Raw genomic sequence first — 18,050 nt, 5'->3', positions numbered from 1 at the left:
AAAAGTTTGATAAAACGTGATTGGGGTTTTCACTTCCATGATTTCTCCAGCAGACATACTCAATTATTTTGCTGCTACGCAACCTAAACTGAACAGGTCGTCGGTTCGTTTGATAGACCCTGAACTTGAGCAAGTAATTGATCGTTGATCCGCCCAATTTGAGGCCGGCCGTTCAAACGCACGCACACTTCTAATAGGCGAACAGTGCGTACTGCTCGGTTTGATTGAGGCGAATGTTGATTGCTGGCAAGTTCAATTAGGATTGACGACCCTGGTCGCGCAGCCGGAACCGTATCCAGAAGCCCTTCTCTGCCGAAGGTCCCAGGCTAGCTTTCTTCAGTTTGATCGGGTGCTGGGTGCGTGGTCCCGCCTCCAGGAAGAAATGTGACAGCAGAAAGAAGAACACGGCCTTCGCCTCCATCAGCGCGAACCGGGACCCGATGCAGTTGCGCGGCCCCAGCCCGAACGCAAGTATTGCGGACGTGTCGACCGGGTTCTGACTGTCCGGTGCAAATCGTTCCGGCCAGAAGCGGTCGGGCTCGGGGAACAGTTGCGGGTCGCGCATGATAGCCGCTGCCGGTACCCACAGTCCGTCACCCTTCTGCAGCTGCACCTTGTGGCCGTTGTAGTCTTCCAGCACGTACGGTTTGGTGCAGGTGCGGTCGAGGAATGGGGCCGGCGTCCATTTGCGCAACGTTTCGTTCGCCACCATGTCCATGTAGCGCATGGATTGGAGCGTTTCGTAGGTCAGCTTGTCCGCGCCACCGATCGAGGTGCGCACGCTGTCAACCTCGTCGCGCAGACGGGTCTGGACGTCCGGATTGACGGCGAGCTCGTGTGCCATGAAGGCGGATAGGGTCGAGACGGTATCGTACCCGCCGAAGAAGAACACCGTGCACTGCGCGGTCAAATCATCATCCGTCCAGTCTGAATGGGAGATAAAAGGCTTTACTTAATGTTTCGTCAAACACCGTTGTTATCACTGATTAAAATGTATAGAATGTTATCATGAAGGTAGTTCCAAGCCACCAAACCCATAAAAAACGGCAATCTTGCTAGAAAAACCAGTTACTCACCCATCAATCGCTTCTGACTCCCGGCACCACCATTGCTCGTCTCGATGTTGTCATTTTCATCGAACCGTAGCTCCTGCTTGCGAGCCTGCATGAGCAGATTTATCATATCATGCCGCACGATGCCACGCTGTTCCCGCTGCGCAATTGTATCCATCACGACGTGCCGGAAGAAGCTAGTCATCTTTTCGCTGAACAGCCTCAAGCGCAACGCACGCATCACGCGCGGAAAGGACGAGAACGCAAGGAACTTGATGCCCTGCGTACCCTCCAGGTTGGTCAACTCCTTGCCGAGCGTGTAGAACGCATTCGTTCGGTCGCGGAACGAGTTAATCTCGATGCCGAACGCGCACGTCGCGACGATATCGTTCCCAAACCGTCGGAAGAGTTCCTTCATCTCCAGCTCCGCACATCCATCGCTGCCCATCTCGGAGCGGATCGTACGCACCGCACCGTCGCAGTAGCTCGTGATCAGCCCAAACATTAGCCGCATCTTGCTGCCGGTAAAGGCCGGGCTGAGGACGGTGCGCATATTGCGCCAACGCGTGTCGCGCATCGCAAACAGCGCACGGCCGAACAGCGGATCGTGGTTCTCGTCCAGCTGGATCCGGTGGTTGATGAAGTGGTCAAAGTCCTTGATGCAGATCTGCTTCACCAGTTCCAGATCGCGCACCACGTAGATCGGGGAGAGAAAGTCAAAGTAGCCGAAGAACCGATGCTGGGTGAACCGGTGGTACATGTCGCTGAGGACGTCGGTGATGTGGCGCTTGCGCGTGATGAAGTCCGCCCCATTGCCGAGCAGTGGTACCGGTGGCACATACGCTACGCCACGGTCAGCAAAATAGCGTGCACTACGCACCACCACATAGTAGTAGAGCAGACCGGCTAAGGCAACCAGCATCAGTCCTTCCGGCGACAGCAGGCTTGCTGCAAGAGTACCCAACATCTTCACATATAAAATTGCCCCCTTCACGCACTGGCAGATTAGCTAGCTGTATCGCTTCTATCGGAGAATTGTTGCACCGACGACTCTATCGCGGGATGGACGGCAATAGACTGAGCCGTTGTCACCGGCTCTGGCACGTTGATGACACTTGGTGTCGAGTATCTTCGCTGCTGTAAATATTTGAATTGGTATCAATTTTATGTGATTGCCGCCGGCCCGGAGCGCACCGGTTCTTGCAAGTCACGGTCAGGGCTACACTGGCGTGTGCCATTTGAACGATAAATAAAAAACTTCCAGCAAGAAGATGCACGGGTCGTCAGCATTCACCGCAACGCAATACATTTATTATCATCTCTCGTGTTCAGGTGCTGCGCTCGGACGTTCCGCTTTGTTTTGCAAACGACCAAATCATGGTCAAGATAAAATGTATCACGTCTTTTCCAAACGAAAAAAAAACACACACACACACACACACACACACACAAAACGAGCCCTATTTTGGTTTTTTATCCTACGTATCAAACTTGTCAATTGTCAACAATTGGTGTGATGACTTGCGATTTCTTGGCAGTGAGAAGACACGAGAGTGCAAAAATCAAATTTACGGAAAGCGTTACAGTTACAGGTGGTGGAGCAAACGCAATGAAGAGAATTCTCTTTTCATTTCAGTTGGTTGGTAGCAATTAGCCATTACACACATTTTAAAAGAGGCGAATGTCAGCCAGAAGGTCCAAAGCCTCTATAAAATGAATTAAAAAATAAATAAAAAAAATTACACACATTTCGAGTATTGCTAGTGAGAATTGTTTCACACTGCAGTTATGCCACTTTTGGGACGTTTATTTGCTTAACCAACCTAGTAATGTGTAGTGCATGCAGACCCGCATTTACCGTGTGCACGTTTGCAAGTGCCTGTGCACTGAGAACACCTGTTTGTGCACGTGTATTCACTATCTAGCCGGTTTGTTGACATAGCTTTGATCGCATGTATTACACAAGTAGTTCGAGGTACATTATGTCCATCGTACGGTCGTGCCCTTGAGACACATGCAGGCGTACAAATTGTACCAACCGCGATTTGTGTTACTTGTTGGGTTATTTTTTTTTATTTATGGCACGTTACAATATATTACAGGGTTTGCACAGCCAATCGGTCATCATAAATCCACTAAATGTCGGCAACCGTCAAATCAACCTTGACCTTGCCACCGTAAACCCACAATTAAGCAACGTAAACCCAGCAATGGCATTGCGAACTTTATATCGGTCACCGTAAATATCTTATGTGGCTCACCTGATCTGATTTTTAATGGTTAATTGTACAAAATTGAATGTTTTGATTATTTGTCGGCAAACTTAGAACTTTAACAACCCCAGATATACTACATAATTCAAAACGAATGCGAAAATAATCCGCTCGATACACTTTGCATGCTTGTGCATTGCTTTTCCCAATACGACCCTAAAACACATTATCTGAGCCTTAATCGATGCAAGCCATTTTTACATGCGTGGGGTAGACACTCTACCGTTTTAGTCCTAATTTTCTCAGATAAGCAGCAATAGCACTAATTGGTAATGGTGAATTTTTCTTGCATAATCATAGGCGAAAACTTTGGAACGATTGCAACGATGCCAAAGCGTGATGACGAACGCGACATTCAAAAGGCGCAACGCCAGGTTAAGGCAATCATGAAAACTTTGAATTCTATTCGGATGTCGCTGGATGCTGGGGAGGTGGATGAAATAGATGGTCCCGATATGCCTGCAATCCAGAGAGATATTCTGGATGCATTGTTTAAGGAAGGCAATGCTGCACTTTCAAGATTTGAGGCACTTACGGCATCCAACTGTTATCGTAACTCCTTCATAGATGCGTACGCTGCTGCAAGATGCGCGCTCCAAAAGCGGTGCACGAAGAATGCCGCGAAGCAAGCTGCGCGGAAGGTGAAAATATTGAACAAGGCAAACGCAGCATATCAACCCAAGCCTTCGGGGTCCAAGGTGCCAGCGGCGTCCAAGAAGCCGCCTGCAACCGGAAACTGGAACGCCAAGAAACCGGAACCTGTTGCAGCCAAGAAGCGCTCTAGTACTTATGCAGCGTGCCGCCACTGCGATGAGACGGACCACACCGATAAGAACTGTCCGTCGGTGGAGAAGCGCCCGACATTCAATTCAAGCGCTGCAAATTACTATCTGTTCGGCAGAAAAAATGACGATGAGCGTCAATCCACTGGGCAAAACTCATCGCTCATCCCTATCTGGAATTTTGGCGCTAATAGTATGATATGCGAAATGCCGATCAAAAACGGCATAATTATAACCGAGCACCCATATGAGGAAGAACAGTAGTTACACCAACAGTTCACCGAATCCCCGACAACCAATCGACAATCGACCTAGCATGACCAAGCCAACAGCCAAAATAGATATAATGTTTGTACAATGGTGGTTTTTTCAAGGTGCTAACGTACTGTTAGAACTTCATTATAACTGATAACTTCAAATAACACTTGGTAGAACTTACTACAAATTACATCTTCAAACAACACTTGGTCGACACTCTTTATTATTTTCATTTTTACTACTTTTTTTTTATTCGTTCGGTCTATGGTCTGGCATACTTTGTACAGGCTTATCCTTTGTAATGCTTTATAAGTAAAACATAAATGCGTGGTGAGTGTCGTTCTACTACTAATTTTAACAGGAATAACCGTGGTAGCACTAATTGGTAACGATGAATTTCTCTTGCACATCATAGGCGAAAATATTGAGTGATGTCGAATCACTCTAACGAAAGCGAGATAAACGAGGCGACCCTTCAGGCAACGGCGACAACGGAAGCCATAGAAGCCACTTTATCGAATCTAACTGCTGGAATGAGAGACAACAATATGATACTAACGCACAAGGATATTACGGTACAACAATTGCAAGAAGGCAATGCCGTTCTATCACGTCTCGAGACTATAACCGGTTCAGTAATCCTTCGCAACACCTTCATTGTGGCATATGCTGAGGCCAAAGGCGAGCTCGAAAAGCCGCGGACGGATGCGACTGAGGCGGAGCAGGCAAGCGCAGCAGTAGAAGTAGAGCGTCCAGTGTCTGTGGTGCAACCACTATCCATAATGCTCCCGAGGCCGGCAATTAATGGATTTTGCCTTTTTTGCGATAGTGACAGACATTTGGGCGTCAATTGTCCCGAGATAAACCGGCGCACCGTCAATGAACGCCTGTACTTTATTTTGTCACTAAGTAAGTGTATTAACTGTATGTCAAGAAATCATGCAGTGGCAGCATGTGGTTCCCGGATGAGATGTGAATTATGCGATGGTATGCACCACACAACAATCTGTTGTCAGGGAAATAGTTAATTTCCTTGCTATGACGCCAAGCACCCGGAACCCTGGAAGCGACACAAAGCAGAGATAAAAGAGTGGTAGATCGGGATCACAGCAGAAGATATGAGGCGTGCACACGATACAGAATATGGTATGATGTCGTAATTTCGAGCTTACTGCTCAGAACAAACAAACATTTAAATGATCACTTTAATTTTAACATATTTCCATACATACATTCACTATATTTGCCACATTGCACGACCAGTATCCGTGTCATAGTGCAGCAAATATTATCTAAGATAGATACAAACCCTACGGGGGGAGTACAACGCTCTTTTAACTATATTGAATATTTTATACAAAAGGTTATTCTACTCTTGTTTGTCATTAATTGCTTGCAAACATCAATACTGTGGTGAGGGATATTGAATTGAATTATGACCAACTATGAATAAATTATGGCCATGAACCATCATGATCCATTCCCATTATGCAATAGTAATCAAAATAAAAGCGCGAGAGCGTAAAAGCGCCTAAGAGCGCGTAGTGTAGAGTATTGAAATCAGAAGTTTTTTCTACGACAAAAAAAAACGAGTAATCATAATATACTTCTTGAAAATAGTAAACCTTTTGAATATGACATGAATTAATATCTACATATGATATATGAGAATGGAATTAATATCTACATAATTTATGATGAAAACTCATCTAAGCAATGGTAATGCCCTTGCGTATGCTTATCCTACAGCTTAAGAAAACATTAATTCCTCAAGGAGTTCTTTGTATGACAAAAAAACGAGTAATCATGATACACCTCTTGAAAATGGTAAACCTTTTGAATATGACATGAATTAATATCTACATATAACATACAGATATACGGATACATATTATATATGAGAAAGGAATTAATATCTACATAATTTATGGTGAAAACTCATCTAAGCAATGGTAATGCCCTTGCGTATGCTTATCCTACAGCTTAAAAAAAAAATGAATTCCTCAAGGATTTTCAAGCGAACAGAACTAAAACTGAACAAAATGTTACAAACATTGGATATAGAGATATGGAATTTGGAAACATTATCAGATTCAGGCAGTTCCCCAGTTAGAATAAGAGAACAAACTTTAATGAAAAAATAATCACAACTATTTCATTCAAATCACAATCCAAAATTGTCAGAAATACAATCGATATCAGGTTGAATTACAAATTGTACAAGAATTCAAGAATATTACATGCGTGAATTACATGAATTACATGAATTACATGAATATTAATGCGAATAATATGAGCAACAAATTGTACGGTTGAAGATAAGATACACACTACTGAATAAATTTTCTTTGAGGAAATAGTTTTTTTTCTTTGTTTTTCGTTAGAACGGCCTGGCCGTATCGACTTATTTTACCACGTAGCCGGATAGTCAGTCCTTGCTACGGAGGATTGGCCCGGATGGGATTTTGGTCCGGTCCGTTCGTATGAAGACCGGCGCCGTTACCATCATGCCACCGGGCCGCCCCTATTGGGGAAATAGTTTATCAATACCAATTTGCGGTTGTCTATTCCCGATCAAGTTCCGCCCTGTACAGCGTTTCCAAAATTTCCAGTTGTTCTTTTGCAGTGTGTTCAGAAATCTTGTGAAGCAACTCCACACGGTTACCTTTTACCTCGGTACAAAGCTGTCTTGAGCTGCCGTACGCTTTTCCTTCAAGCCTCGAGAACCATCCATGAATCCTATCCATGGTAAAACCCTTTTTTCGCCCGGATAGTAGTTGTTTACGACAACATGCGGTCACAAGTTAAACAAGAATACCCATCGGAAACGAGCGAAGTTTATAGAAACTTTGCTGATAAAAACCAAGCGAGTTTGTTTGCCAATGAGCTGTGCTCGAAACGGACAGCTAATCCTTACCATAGGTAATGGTAGGTAAAGAAAATGAAATCCTGATCCGGGGATCTGATCCTTCAGAGCATCAGAAGTCCCTTCACTCCTTTCTGGCGCACCTAATCATTGAGAACCACTGCTGTAATTAGTAAAGGTATATAAATAAGGTCAACTAAACCTGTCCCCGCACCATTCTCCGTCTCTTTGTCGCTTGGCGGATGCTGCCATGTCTGTAACTGTATGCAGTGTGCGCGTGCCTATCCTTTTCCAGATAGATCCCGGCTTAGCCAACTGCTCTTCGATGATTAACTCCCGCTACGCTCTTCAAACAAAAGCTAATTGTTTTGACAAATTTTTACAACACTCGTTAACTACCTGGTATGATCTGTCGAACGTTGGCGATGGCGATGGAATGTAAGCGCTGAGGAAACGATAAATTATACCTGCTCAAATAACTCCTGATGAAGAATATTTTCGAAAGCATCTGAGTGGTTTTGGTGCTGCTGATCTAGATCCCCTTTAAGGTCAGAAGTATAATATCACATTGATTTTATACAACCAGAAATGTAACGTTTAGATTGTTCTTTTTCACGTGTACTGTGTGATTGTAATATAACCCGTAGCTGTAAGCAATCGAAACGTAGATTAGGCAAGTTACTGTTAGCAATTAAGTTACTGCTTTTAACCGCATGTTACATGTTCGCCTTTGTGTTATCAATTGCTGATTGTAGTTTCTAGAACAGGGGCCTCTCGACTACGGCCCGCGTGCTGCATAGGACTTTCTTCAGCCTCCAGTGTAACCCGGTTTAATTTTAAAATTTTAGAACATATGATATTGGTTTATTCCTACAACCGCTGGCAATTCAAAATCTCACTGGCTTTTTCGAATCGTTCGTTTATTAATAAAAGTTAAAGTTTTTTTTTTTTAATTAACAGACATAAATTGAGTTCAGAAACATTATTAACAGTTGTTGTAGTCTCCATCCAAGGGGGTCCGCGAACTGAAAAATTTTGAGACCCCTGGTCTATTGCATGTTGTCTTACATCATCAAATGTATCGTAATTCCATTACTAATGTGAGTGTTTTTTTATTTCTTATCTTTCTTTTTTCTTATCGCATCCATATCCTCTTCAACATGCATACCTTCTCGGTCAAATGCTTCTAACCCAATTTATAGGAAGTTACTCTCTTACCAATAACACTGAAAAGAATAATTCTTGTGTGGATAAAAGTATAAGTGAAGATGAGCATGTATGAATCGAAACAATTTATCTTCAGGTGTATCGAGCTGTTCGATTTAACCCTTGAGGAAGAAAAAGAAAAAGACGACACCATCCGCATTAGCACGGTGCAGCTAAAACGTCGTCTTTTACATGCTTCTACATGGGGAGAGCTGGATGATATTGAGGCCATGTTAGAAGAAATGGTGTTCGAGTTGTATGAGCACAAGATGATGTCCAATTTGGTTTAATAAATGTTGCAAAACATTGATTTCGAGAAGCATCCATCAAAACGAACCACAAACAAAGAAACCGGATCCGGAAACAATCGAAGCGCATGCGAGCGCGATGCGCAAACGATTAAAGATGACGTATTAGATGACAACCACAGGGCGAAGATGTAACGAAGAAATTCTGGTAGCAATTGGACAACGCAAAATAAGATGATGAAAGCGACGAGCGATAGGATGATGAACGGGAAAACAGAACAGCTAGATGAAAAGCAGCATCAACCTTTTAAGGCGAACCAGCAATCCCGGCAGCAAGCAACAAAAATTATGTCTGTCTAATTAAATCACCTCAAATTGTAGCTAACATGGGAACAATGCATTTTTTTCATTTGTTGAAAGCAACAAAGGAGGAAAGCGTATAATGACGAAGTTCCGCAAAATCCTTAAGTTAGACAAAATTGTCTCGAGCACAGATGTTAAACAGCGGCAAATGGAGAAAACAGATTATAACAAAACATACAGCGGGAAAAATAACTGATACTTGCGTTACAAAATATAAATCTCAATTGCGGAAAAAAGGACTGATCTCTATTATTACTACTTGAGCTTGCAGTCTGCAGAGAGCGTCTGCACGTAATGGAGATGGATGAAGGTAATATGGGTGCAACATGCGTGAAATAGGTTCCTGTACGGCTCAGGAATCGCACGTAGCAAACATATGTAAATACTGTTATCTACTGCTACTGCGTACTCTACTGAGCGTAACGTAAGTGATTATATATACCATCTATTACGATATACGGCCCGGCCGTTCAAGTGATATAAAAACAAATATTTATACCCATCAGTTAGTTCACTGCTTCAATCGTAAAAAACAGCCAACAAATTACAAAAAAATACTAGAAGGAACTAGATGACGTTAGATCACGGAACGAACGAAAGGCAAATGGCACAAAGCATATCCTTTATATGGCCCCTAATCCTAACAAAATCTGGCTAAATCTTTCAGCTAGCGCTCCGTCTAAACGTACGGTAACCGTACTATGACCACCGTTCAATTTTTTGCTATAAAAATCAACCTTGTAATACGCCTTAATAATCTAATAATAGGCAAAAAAAAAAGTAAATTAGTTCATCGTTTCAAATAACTATGCATCCTGCAAAAACATGGTTAGGTTAAAATCTCTAACTAAAATTATTTTCTTTTGGATTTGTTTTTGGATGATTGAGTTGTGACGCAGAATTTATTGGGAAATTATTTTTATAGAAGATAAGAGCAAATGGAAGGCAAATCCTTTATCAAGGCACAATTATAACCATTTCTGCTAAACACATTTGATTGAGATGTAATAGACGATACACATGTGTTGTCGCTGTTTTTTGGAGGATATGTAACTATGGTTATATAGCCTCCTTTAGAACTTTTCTAACACTTTTTGGATGATTGATTTGTGAAGCAGAATTTATTGGGAAATTATTTTTATAGAAGATAAGAGCAAATGGAAGACAAATCCTTTATCAAGGCACAATTATAACCATTTCTACTACACACATTTGATTGAGATGTAATAGACGATACACATGTATTGTCGCTGTTTTTTGGAGGATATGTAACTATGGTTATATAGCCTCCTTTAGAACTTTTCTAACACTTTTTTGATGATTGATTTGTGGAGCAGAATTTATTGGGAAATTATTTTTATAGCAGATAAGAGCAAATGGAAGGCAAATCCTTTATCAAGGCACAATTATAACCATTTCTACTACACACATTTGATTGAGATGTAATAGACGATACACATGTGTTGTCACTATTTTTTGGAGGATATGTAACTATGGTTATATAGCCTCCTTTAGAACTTTTCTAACACTTTCACGATGTAAGTCAAGTTTTTTTCCCGCTTTTAACAAGCGCATACTTCATTAACTCTCATTACAAATTTTCTCAAACATGGTTTCTTTATCCTCACATACATATAAAACATGCATTTGCCAATCTGAACACACTATCGATAGCAATGTGTCTCTCAAATAATATGCAATATTCACAGTCAATAGCACAGTCGGCAATTTGCACGGTTAGGCCAACATGGATGATGATAATGACGATTTGAGGATGATATATTGAAATAAAAACAGAATGAGACTGCATAGGACTAAGACACGCGCGCGTTAAGTGGACTTTGCTGAGCGATTTTTGCCATTCGGTTTCGTCACTGCGGCTGACTGTGGTCATCCTGACGTAATCAATTCGCGTAAGAGCTGCAACAATCATCCGCTCCGGAAGACTTTTTAGATCGCGTAAACAGTTGCATTAATCGTCATGAAAGTTTCGACCTTCTCAGTCCAGTGCAGGGGTATGTGGTGGGATATCGTCATCATCATCACCAGTAAGTGCAAATTGTTTCACTTCAGATAGTTCAGATAATTCAGAAAGATGATAGACAGGCAGACAGACACCGCTATCCATAAGCAAACCAGTTTTTTTTAGATTTCTCTCATAATTGGTTATTCCCGCTATACCACAATACACAGATCCCTCTATATCTACATGCGTATTAAGTAAAACTTGACTGTTACTATTACTTTTCTCAATAAAACTTTCATAAAAACTATAAGATGCTCAGTAGCACTTAAAATTGCATTGATATTCCTACGAACAATTAACGAGTCAGAGTATTCGTTTTAACAATCGACGTAAAACAAAATCACGAAAATTTCCTCATTTTTCTCTCGAATTAGTATTCGATTCCTTCATCAATGAGATTTCTAGCTTATTTGGTACAGCAGCTTCCGCAATACAATACCTCTGCCTGCAGTTAAGAGCGAGTCTTACACACAATTACACATTATACATTCATGCGTGTATATTATATAAAATGGTGCAACACATTTGCGTAAATACGGCATGCCCACTGATATGTATAATGAGCAATCGACAAATACTACTATGCTCTCTTGAGCTATGGTGTGAACCGAACCCACCACGGACGGATTAACTGGTGCCCACTCAACTTTGTCAAGCAACGGTCAAAACCTGATGGATGATTGCAGGATAAAAAAAGCACGGGATCAGATCAGCGAGAAACAAGACCATATACTGACGTTCGTAGACAGAGCTTGCCTAAACAAAGCACTGGAGTGCGTACATAAGAGTGAGTAAAAATAGATTGTTATGGTTTTCGTTTGCATCAATTAATCCAGGTTTTATATTATTTTTAGCAACTGATCACGGACACAATGCAGAGTAAAGCAATTTTCTTCAGCAGCAACACTTCAAGCGTTATTTACAAACTACAGACAAATTTTGGTAAGTATGCAGATATACTCTTATTTAGACATTGTTACCTTAAACCTACTACAATTATGGGCAGGACGTAAATTAAAAGCTACATATCATAGGAAATTTGTGTCTGGGGTCACCGAGTATGAGCAAAAATGTATTCTTTTTTTTCATTCAGTACACCTCGATAGCATAAATGTTTGCTACCGTCAGACCTTAGAATGATTTGCAGCTTTAAGTTACTTAAGTTTAAGTTTAGTTTTAGTTAAGTTAAGTTTAAGATACTGGGGCAGTGAGATCCAAACAAGCATATTGACCGTATCATTGATTGCTCGCCCATAAGGCTTAACAAAAGAGAATCTTATAGTCTAATCTTAAACCTAATCACCGGGTATCGGAATTAAACTAAACATAAAGGATTACAAGGAGTCGTTGATTAGTCGGGCCCTGAAAGCAGGTATCGACAAATTGCAGTCTAAAAGATGAGCAAAACAGTTGAATGATTTCATCGCACGCAGAAATGGGTCATTTTGGCCGTAAGAGGTGCGCCGGTATGAGTAGAGGAGGACGAGTTCAGAGACGACGTCAAGGAACATATAGGTTTAATAAGGATAGGAAAAATGGGGCATCAACATTGTTGAGCACAATCTTATGCGATGAAAATAGCTGGAGTATGTGAGTGGTGTGATTTCACACCTACAGTTCCCAGCATTCTACAGCGGATGGAGTAGGGAGTTTTCTATATTTATTATTAGTTGAAGTGCGGTAACACCAGCGGGAGCCCAGATCTCATAGGCATATACAATTGTAGATCTAACCCAGCCTCAATACAGCGTTTTTAGACAGATAGAGAAATCCATCTTTGCAAAAGATCTTCAAACCCGTGTTTGATCAGTTTAGAAGTTAGCAGTTTCTGTAGTATACTATCAAGAGCTGCTCGGAGGTCTTTAAAAATTATACCCAATTTCCTACCAGCAGCAAGGTGTGTAAAAAGGAAGGATATAAAAAAAAACGTCAAATTATCCGTTTTTTGAACGTTTTGGCATGAAGCCAAGTTGATGGTGGGATATGTATGAAAAAACACAAGGTTGTATTGAGGAGTAGACAAAGGACTCAAACACTTAAGCACATGCACTTTGGAGAGAAATTCCTATGATTAGATAGCCTTTTTTTATAGATTCGTATAAGAAATACAGCCATGCAACCGTTTAGGGAAATAAACTTGGGTGAGCGATTTACTGAAAAGAACTGCTAAGATAAGAATGCACTCGAAACAATAATTGCTCCACTAGTCTCAAGTATCTTCGTCATCTTCGTCGCTTGATAAGATAATAATAATGTTTGATATTTGAGAACCGCCACCCCATTAATATTATTATTATTATTATAGTTAGGAAATTCTGGAAAAAAATGTTTTTAATCCTTTGTACTCTTATTTTTCAACTCTAACTGTTATTCACAATCTACTTGGAATAGAATTACAGTAGAACGTCGATTTTCCGGGTAACAGTGGAACGGCCGCATGCCAGTTTATCGATATCCACGAATAATAGGCCCTTCAGCTAAGTACATGCCATAATTGAAGATCAACAGGGTAAAGGTTGAAAGTTTTCATTTTAATACTAATAGTTATTGGTTGTTAATAATATGGAACAATTTCCAGGGAGTTTAATTAGATAAACCCTTTATAGAAAACACTCTAGCTCCTCTATCGTCAACCGATTAAACGGTTTAAAAATTCGAAACTTTTCTACCAGCTACCATTTTTTAACTCACGAATAATCCACTCGCCGGTTAATCAGGTCCCGGAATCGTTCTACTGTATGTACAAAAATGCAACAAACAAATACTCTGGTCAACTTAGCACCCTTAACGTTATATATAATTATATTTTGTTTGACTCGATTTGTCATGCATGTTTTATAAATTTTTTGTTTTCGTTAAACTCGTTATCGAAAATGAATTGAAAATAATCTAGTGGCGTGCACGTATTGTCAAAGAAGTATCATGGTATCATATTCTAAACTTGCAGAACAATATACAAGACTGCCGAATACACCCGGGATAAGGTGATTGGTTTGGAGAAGGAAATGTCTTCAAATGAATGTGAATTGTAATAAGGTTAAGTTATAGGCATTACGTCCCCTGTACAAGAGCATGTTTTGTTATGCATACGTATTTACGTCATTAGTATTTACTGTAATACGCAAGAACAAGTAGAATGTCCATGAACAATCCCTACATTTTCAATATAAGACCACGTAAATGATGTTTGTTATTAACTCACTTCAATGACGATTTACTTTGCGGTTTACAATATACTATTTTACTTTGCACTATAACGTCAAACCGACCAAACCAAATTTAACCAAACCGACCTAACTTATTTTTTTTAAAATGCGAACCAAAATAGTTCATCTCATTTTTTATTTGATTACAGATTAATTACACATTGACACAATTACTTGCAGTTAATTTGAAAAGAAATTTAATTCGATGGTCGACTTAGCACCCTTAACGTTACATACAATAATATTTTTTTGACTTGATTAGATTACTTCTTAGTCATGCATGTTTTATTAAATTATGTTTTCGTTAAACTCGTTATAGACTTATTTTACCACGTAGCTGGATAATCAGTCCTTGCTACCGGCACTGCCACAATCATGCAATCGGGCCGCTCCGTCATGCATATTGTATTTGTACAAACCCAGTTGAAGGGCATATTGATAGTTCCTTCAATGTGTATGTACAAATATAATACTCATGTTTAGCCAACGATCAATCAAAGAGATTTATACATAAGCCCGCATAAATAATTCCCAACAACTTATTACGTAACCATTTGTCCTGTAACGTCAGATAGTAAACAGTGATTAGTACAACAATAGTCGAACCCCTTGAAATGAATAGAAGTGAAGAAATAATTTCAAATGATCACCTAAAACGATGCATTAATCTTTTGACTCGGTCAAAGATTATTTGCAGATACTTTTTCTTGGCCTGCACACAGTTGAGCACGTCGTGTTGACATGGCCAGGTCACCAATTTCAGTTACAGGAAACTCGGTTCTGGTCGACTCTCCGCTACCCCCGGCTGCATCCAATCTCCAACAGTTCCTGCTCGCTGATCTCATCTACATCTCGTGCCGAATAGGTCGGTGACGAGCACCTTCCTAGTAGGGCATGAGTCCAGCATCCATATCACGTGCTCCATCCATCGCATCCTTCCTGCCTTGACGACCGTCTGGATGTCTGCTCAGCCGAATCAGCTCAGCTAGCTCGTGGCAGATGTCCTTCCAATGATGTCGATGTCATCCGCGAAGCCAAGGAATTGAAGGGAACGGGTGAAAATCGTGTCCCGGACATCGAAGCCCGCTCTTATTATGACACTAATATGAGCTTTATGAAATAGCAGATAGGATAAATTTGCATCAGTTTGGAAATTACTACTTGGAACACATACTTGGAGCACAAAAGCTTTGTTTCTAATCGTGCAGAAATTAGAATTTCAAAAATGCATTCAACATTTTTTTGTATTTACGTTTTCGTGTTTGAAAACCCAACTTTTTGACAGGTACCAGTCGAGGGTGGCTCGAATTACGTGAACCAATCTTGGTGTTTTTTCACGCATTTTCTTCTAAACTTATTGAAATTTGAAGTTCATACGCAAATAATGTTCATATTAGCATATATTTTACTTCTTTCTGCTTCACATAAGAAGTAAATTTAAACATGATAGTAGCTCGAACAAGCATTTCTCATCTTGCTCATGCTAATCATACGAAAAGAAATGTATCTGTCTCATTCGTGATTCCTTCTGCAAATTTTAGTGTTAAAGTTTTTTACCTTAACATTCCTAATAGTAATATTTACAAAAAAAAATATTCCTGGAAACGAAACTTATCGAAACTAAAGCCATATGTTCCTTTTATAATTAAACTCGATCTTTAATAATGATCTACAGAAACCGTAGAATCAATGTATTGAAACATCTGAGGCTATTCCACTTTTGAACTTTACACACTTTACTAACTTAGTATATTACAAACTACAGTTGTCATTTAAGTAAAATAACATAATATTATTAAAATAACAATTGTAATGGCATATTATAGCTTAAGAGAAACAAATCTAATGCTAATTCTAAGAAAATTCGAGAATATCTCCAATTTCAGTACATATAACACGAAGCGAATTGAATGTTAGCTATCTAAAAGTCGAGTCAACACAAAAACATAACAAAAAACAAACAAAAGGTTTATAAATTCTTAATTTATTCGCGGTTAAAAGAAAAAACTAATGCCCGCTTTGTGTTACAGGTATGAAATTTTAATTTAAATCGAAAGTTATAAACTTTTAAGACGAAAAAGTGTTGTATGGGATGCATTGGAAAGCCCGTGTATGCTGGTCGTAGAGACAAGGGGTTTAAGGAGAAAACAGCGAAAAAATCTTGTTTCTAATGTTCATATCCCCCCTTTCGTTGGTATTTTCTGAAAGAGAATTAAATTTCCTTTAGTTATAGTTAAAAAAATAATAGTTGCTTTGTTTCGGTAAAAAGTTATTAAAGTGTGAAAATGAAACTCATGCCAGGGTATCCTGTTGTACATCACGATAATTAAAAGCCCAAACAACTTAAATAGCAATAAAATACTTAGTGTTAGAAATCAATCAGCTCGGTAATGTTTCAATTAGATCTGTTTCTCCGAATTAAGTTTCCAAAGAAAAGTGGCTCGATTATTCACCACATAATTGTGTACATTTTTATTGTCCTCACGGGTTTCAAGATTTATTTTTTTATTTTCTTCCACCTGTGCGTACAAATCAAATGTTCATGAACAATCAACGACCAATGCGATCCACGATTCGAGCACGGTACGAGCAATACATCGATCACTGGCAAATGCTTCCATGAATAATTCATTTGCATATAAAACTCCAACGATGCGCATAAAACTTGAGAGCCTTTGATGAGGAAATTGGTTTCAAGCAATCAAGTACGGCTTTTGACATACACCAACGGGGCACGGTTGGTTTAACGGTATCCTAATGTTAAACTTTCCCGGGTATAACAAGGCACCCTCGCGCCACATATTATGTTTTCCACGTACAGGGTCGCGTCCTGGCAAAGTGTTGACCCGTTTCGGTACCCCTTGGCACCTGAAACACGCAAGGATGCTATATGGATCGTTTTTTATTATTATTTTTATTATTATTTTCCTTCTCTCTCGTTTGCAGCTCATTCCCACCATCTCGTTCATGTTTGTTGTGCGTTGTCTGCCAGTATCGCTATAGCACTTTGTTTATAATCATCTCACCACCGCCTGCTGTTTCCCGCCCTCGTTACCCACTGACCATACGCCCGAAGCAGCGCTGAATGCGTTGTTCATTCAAACGCGTTCGCCCTACCTGTGGCCGTGCCGTGCTGCGGACGAGAATGAATCCGAGATGCGCAGGTACCGCCCTATTATTTTGCTTGTTTTGGTACGGTGTACCGGTACCGGCGGTCCCTACGCCGTTATCCTTGCGCCGTGCACGGCACCGGCTGTATGGATGTGTGCGTAACGTTGGGTAGGTAAGGCGCATGCGGAGTTCATTTTTGCCGACCGAACCGGGTACGGAACCAATCGCCGCCGTGCATCAGTCAACGGGGTCGGCAAGCCGCGCTGGTATTGGTGTGTGGCGGTCCTGGATGAGAAGGACATGCCGGTTCCCATTTAAAACAGGCGCACCGTGCCGAAAGTGGATCAATCGGTTGCGAACCTTCGGTGCGAACGGTGTGCAAGCAAGGACGTGACCTACGGTGCGTGCCAAACTACAAACGATCCTCGAAAAGTGTCTGCGCTAACTGCTCAGTTTGTGCCCGAATGTGGCATTCGTATCGATAGTGTTTTTGCCGTGCTTCGACTTTGCGTGTTGCCCAATATCCAGCGCGTGGATATCTTGCCGTGCGTGCAGTGTGTCAGCAACATCCCATCAACGGGCAATTGCTCCGCCATCCGCGCATCACCCATCAACCATCAGCTTTCAGTGGCATCAACCTATCCGTCAACGCCGGCTAG

At 40.9% G+C, this 18,050-nt stretch overlaps 1 protein-coding gene across 1 annotated transcript; it reads right to left on the bottom strand.

Annotated features, from left to right (window-relative positions):
* Window positions 1-256: 256 nt before the first annotated feature.
* LOC128713537 (probable cytochrome P450 9f2) lies at window positions 257-2,019 on the bottom strand. The gene is made up of 2 exons (XM_053808401.1): window positions 1,077-2,019; window positions 257-927 (listed from the first exon to the last, which is right to left on the bottom strand). Exons 1-2 carry the CDS (start codon window positions 2,017-2,019, stop codon window positions 257-259), a joined length of 1,614 nt encoding a protein of 537 aa, XP_053664376.1.
* Window positions 2,020-18,050: the final 16,031 nt, after the last annotated feature.

This window comes from Anopheles marshallii, chromosome X (assembly GCF_943734725.1).
Source record: "Anopheles marshallii chromosome X, idAnoMarsDA_429_01, whole genome shotgun sequence".
Lineage (NCBI taxonomy): Eukaryota > Metazoa > Arthropoda > Insecta > Diptera > Culicidae > Anopheles > Anopheles marshallii.
Note: the sequence above shows the minus strand (reverse complement) of the source record. Positions and strands in the feature narration are given on the sequence as shown.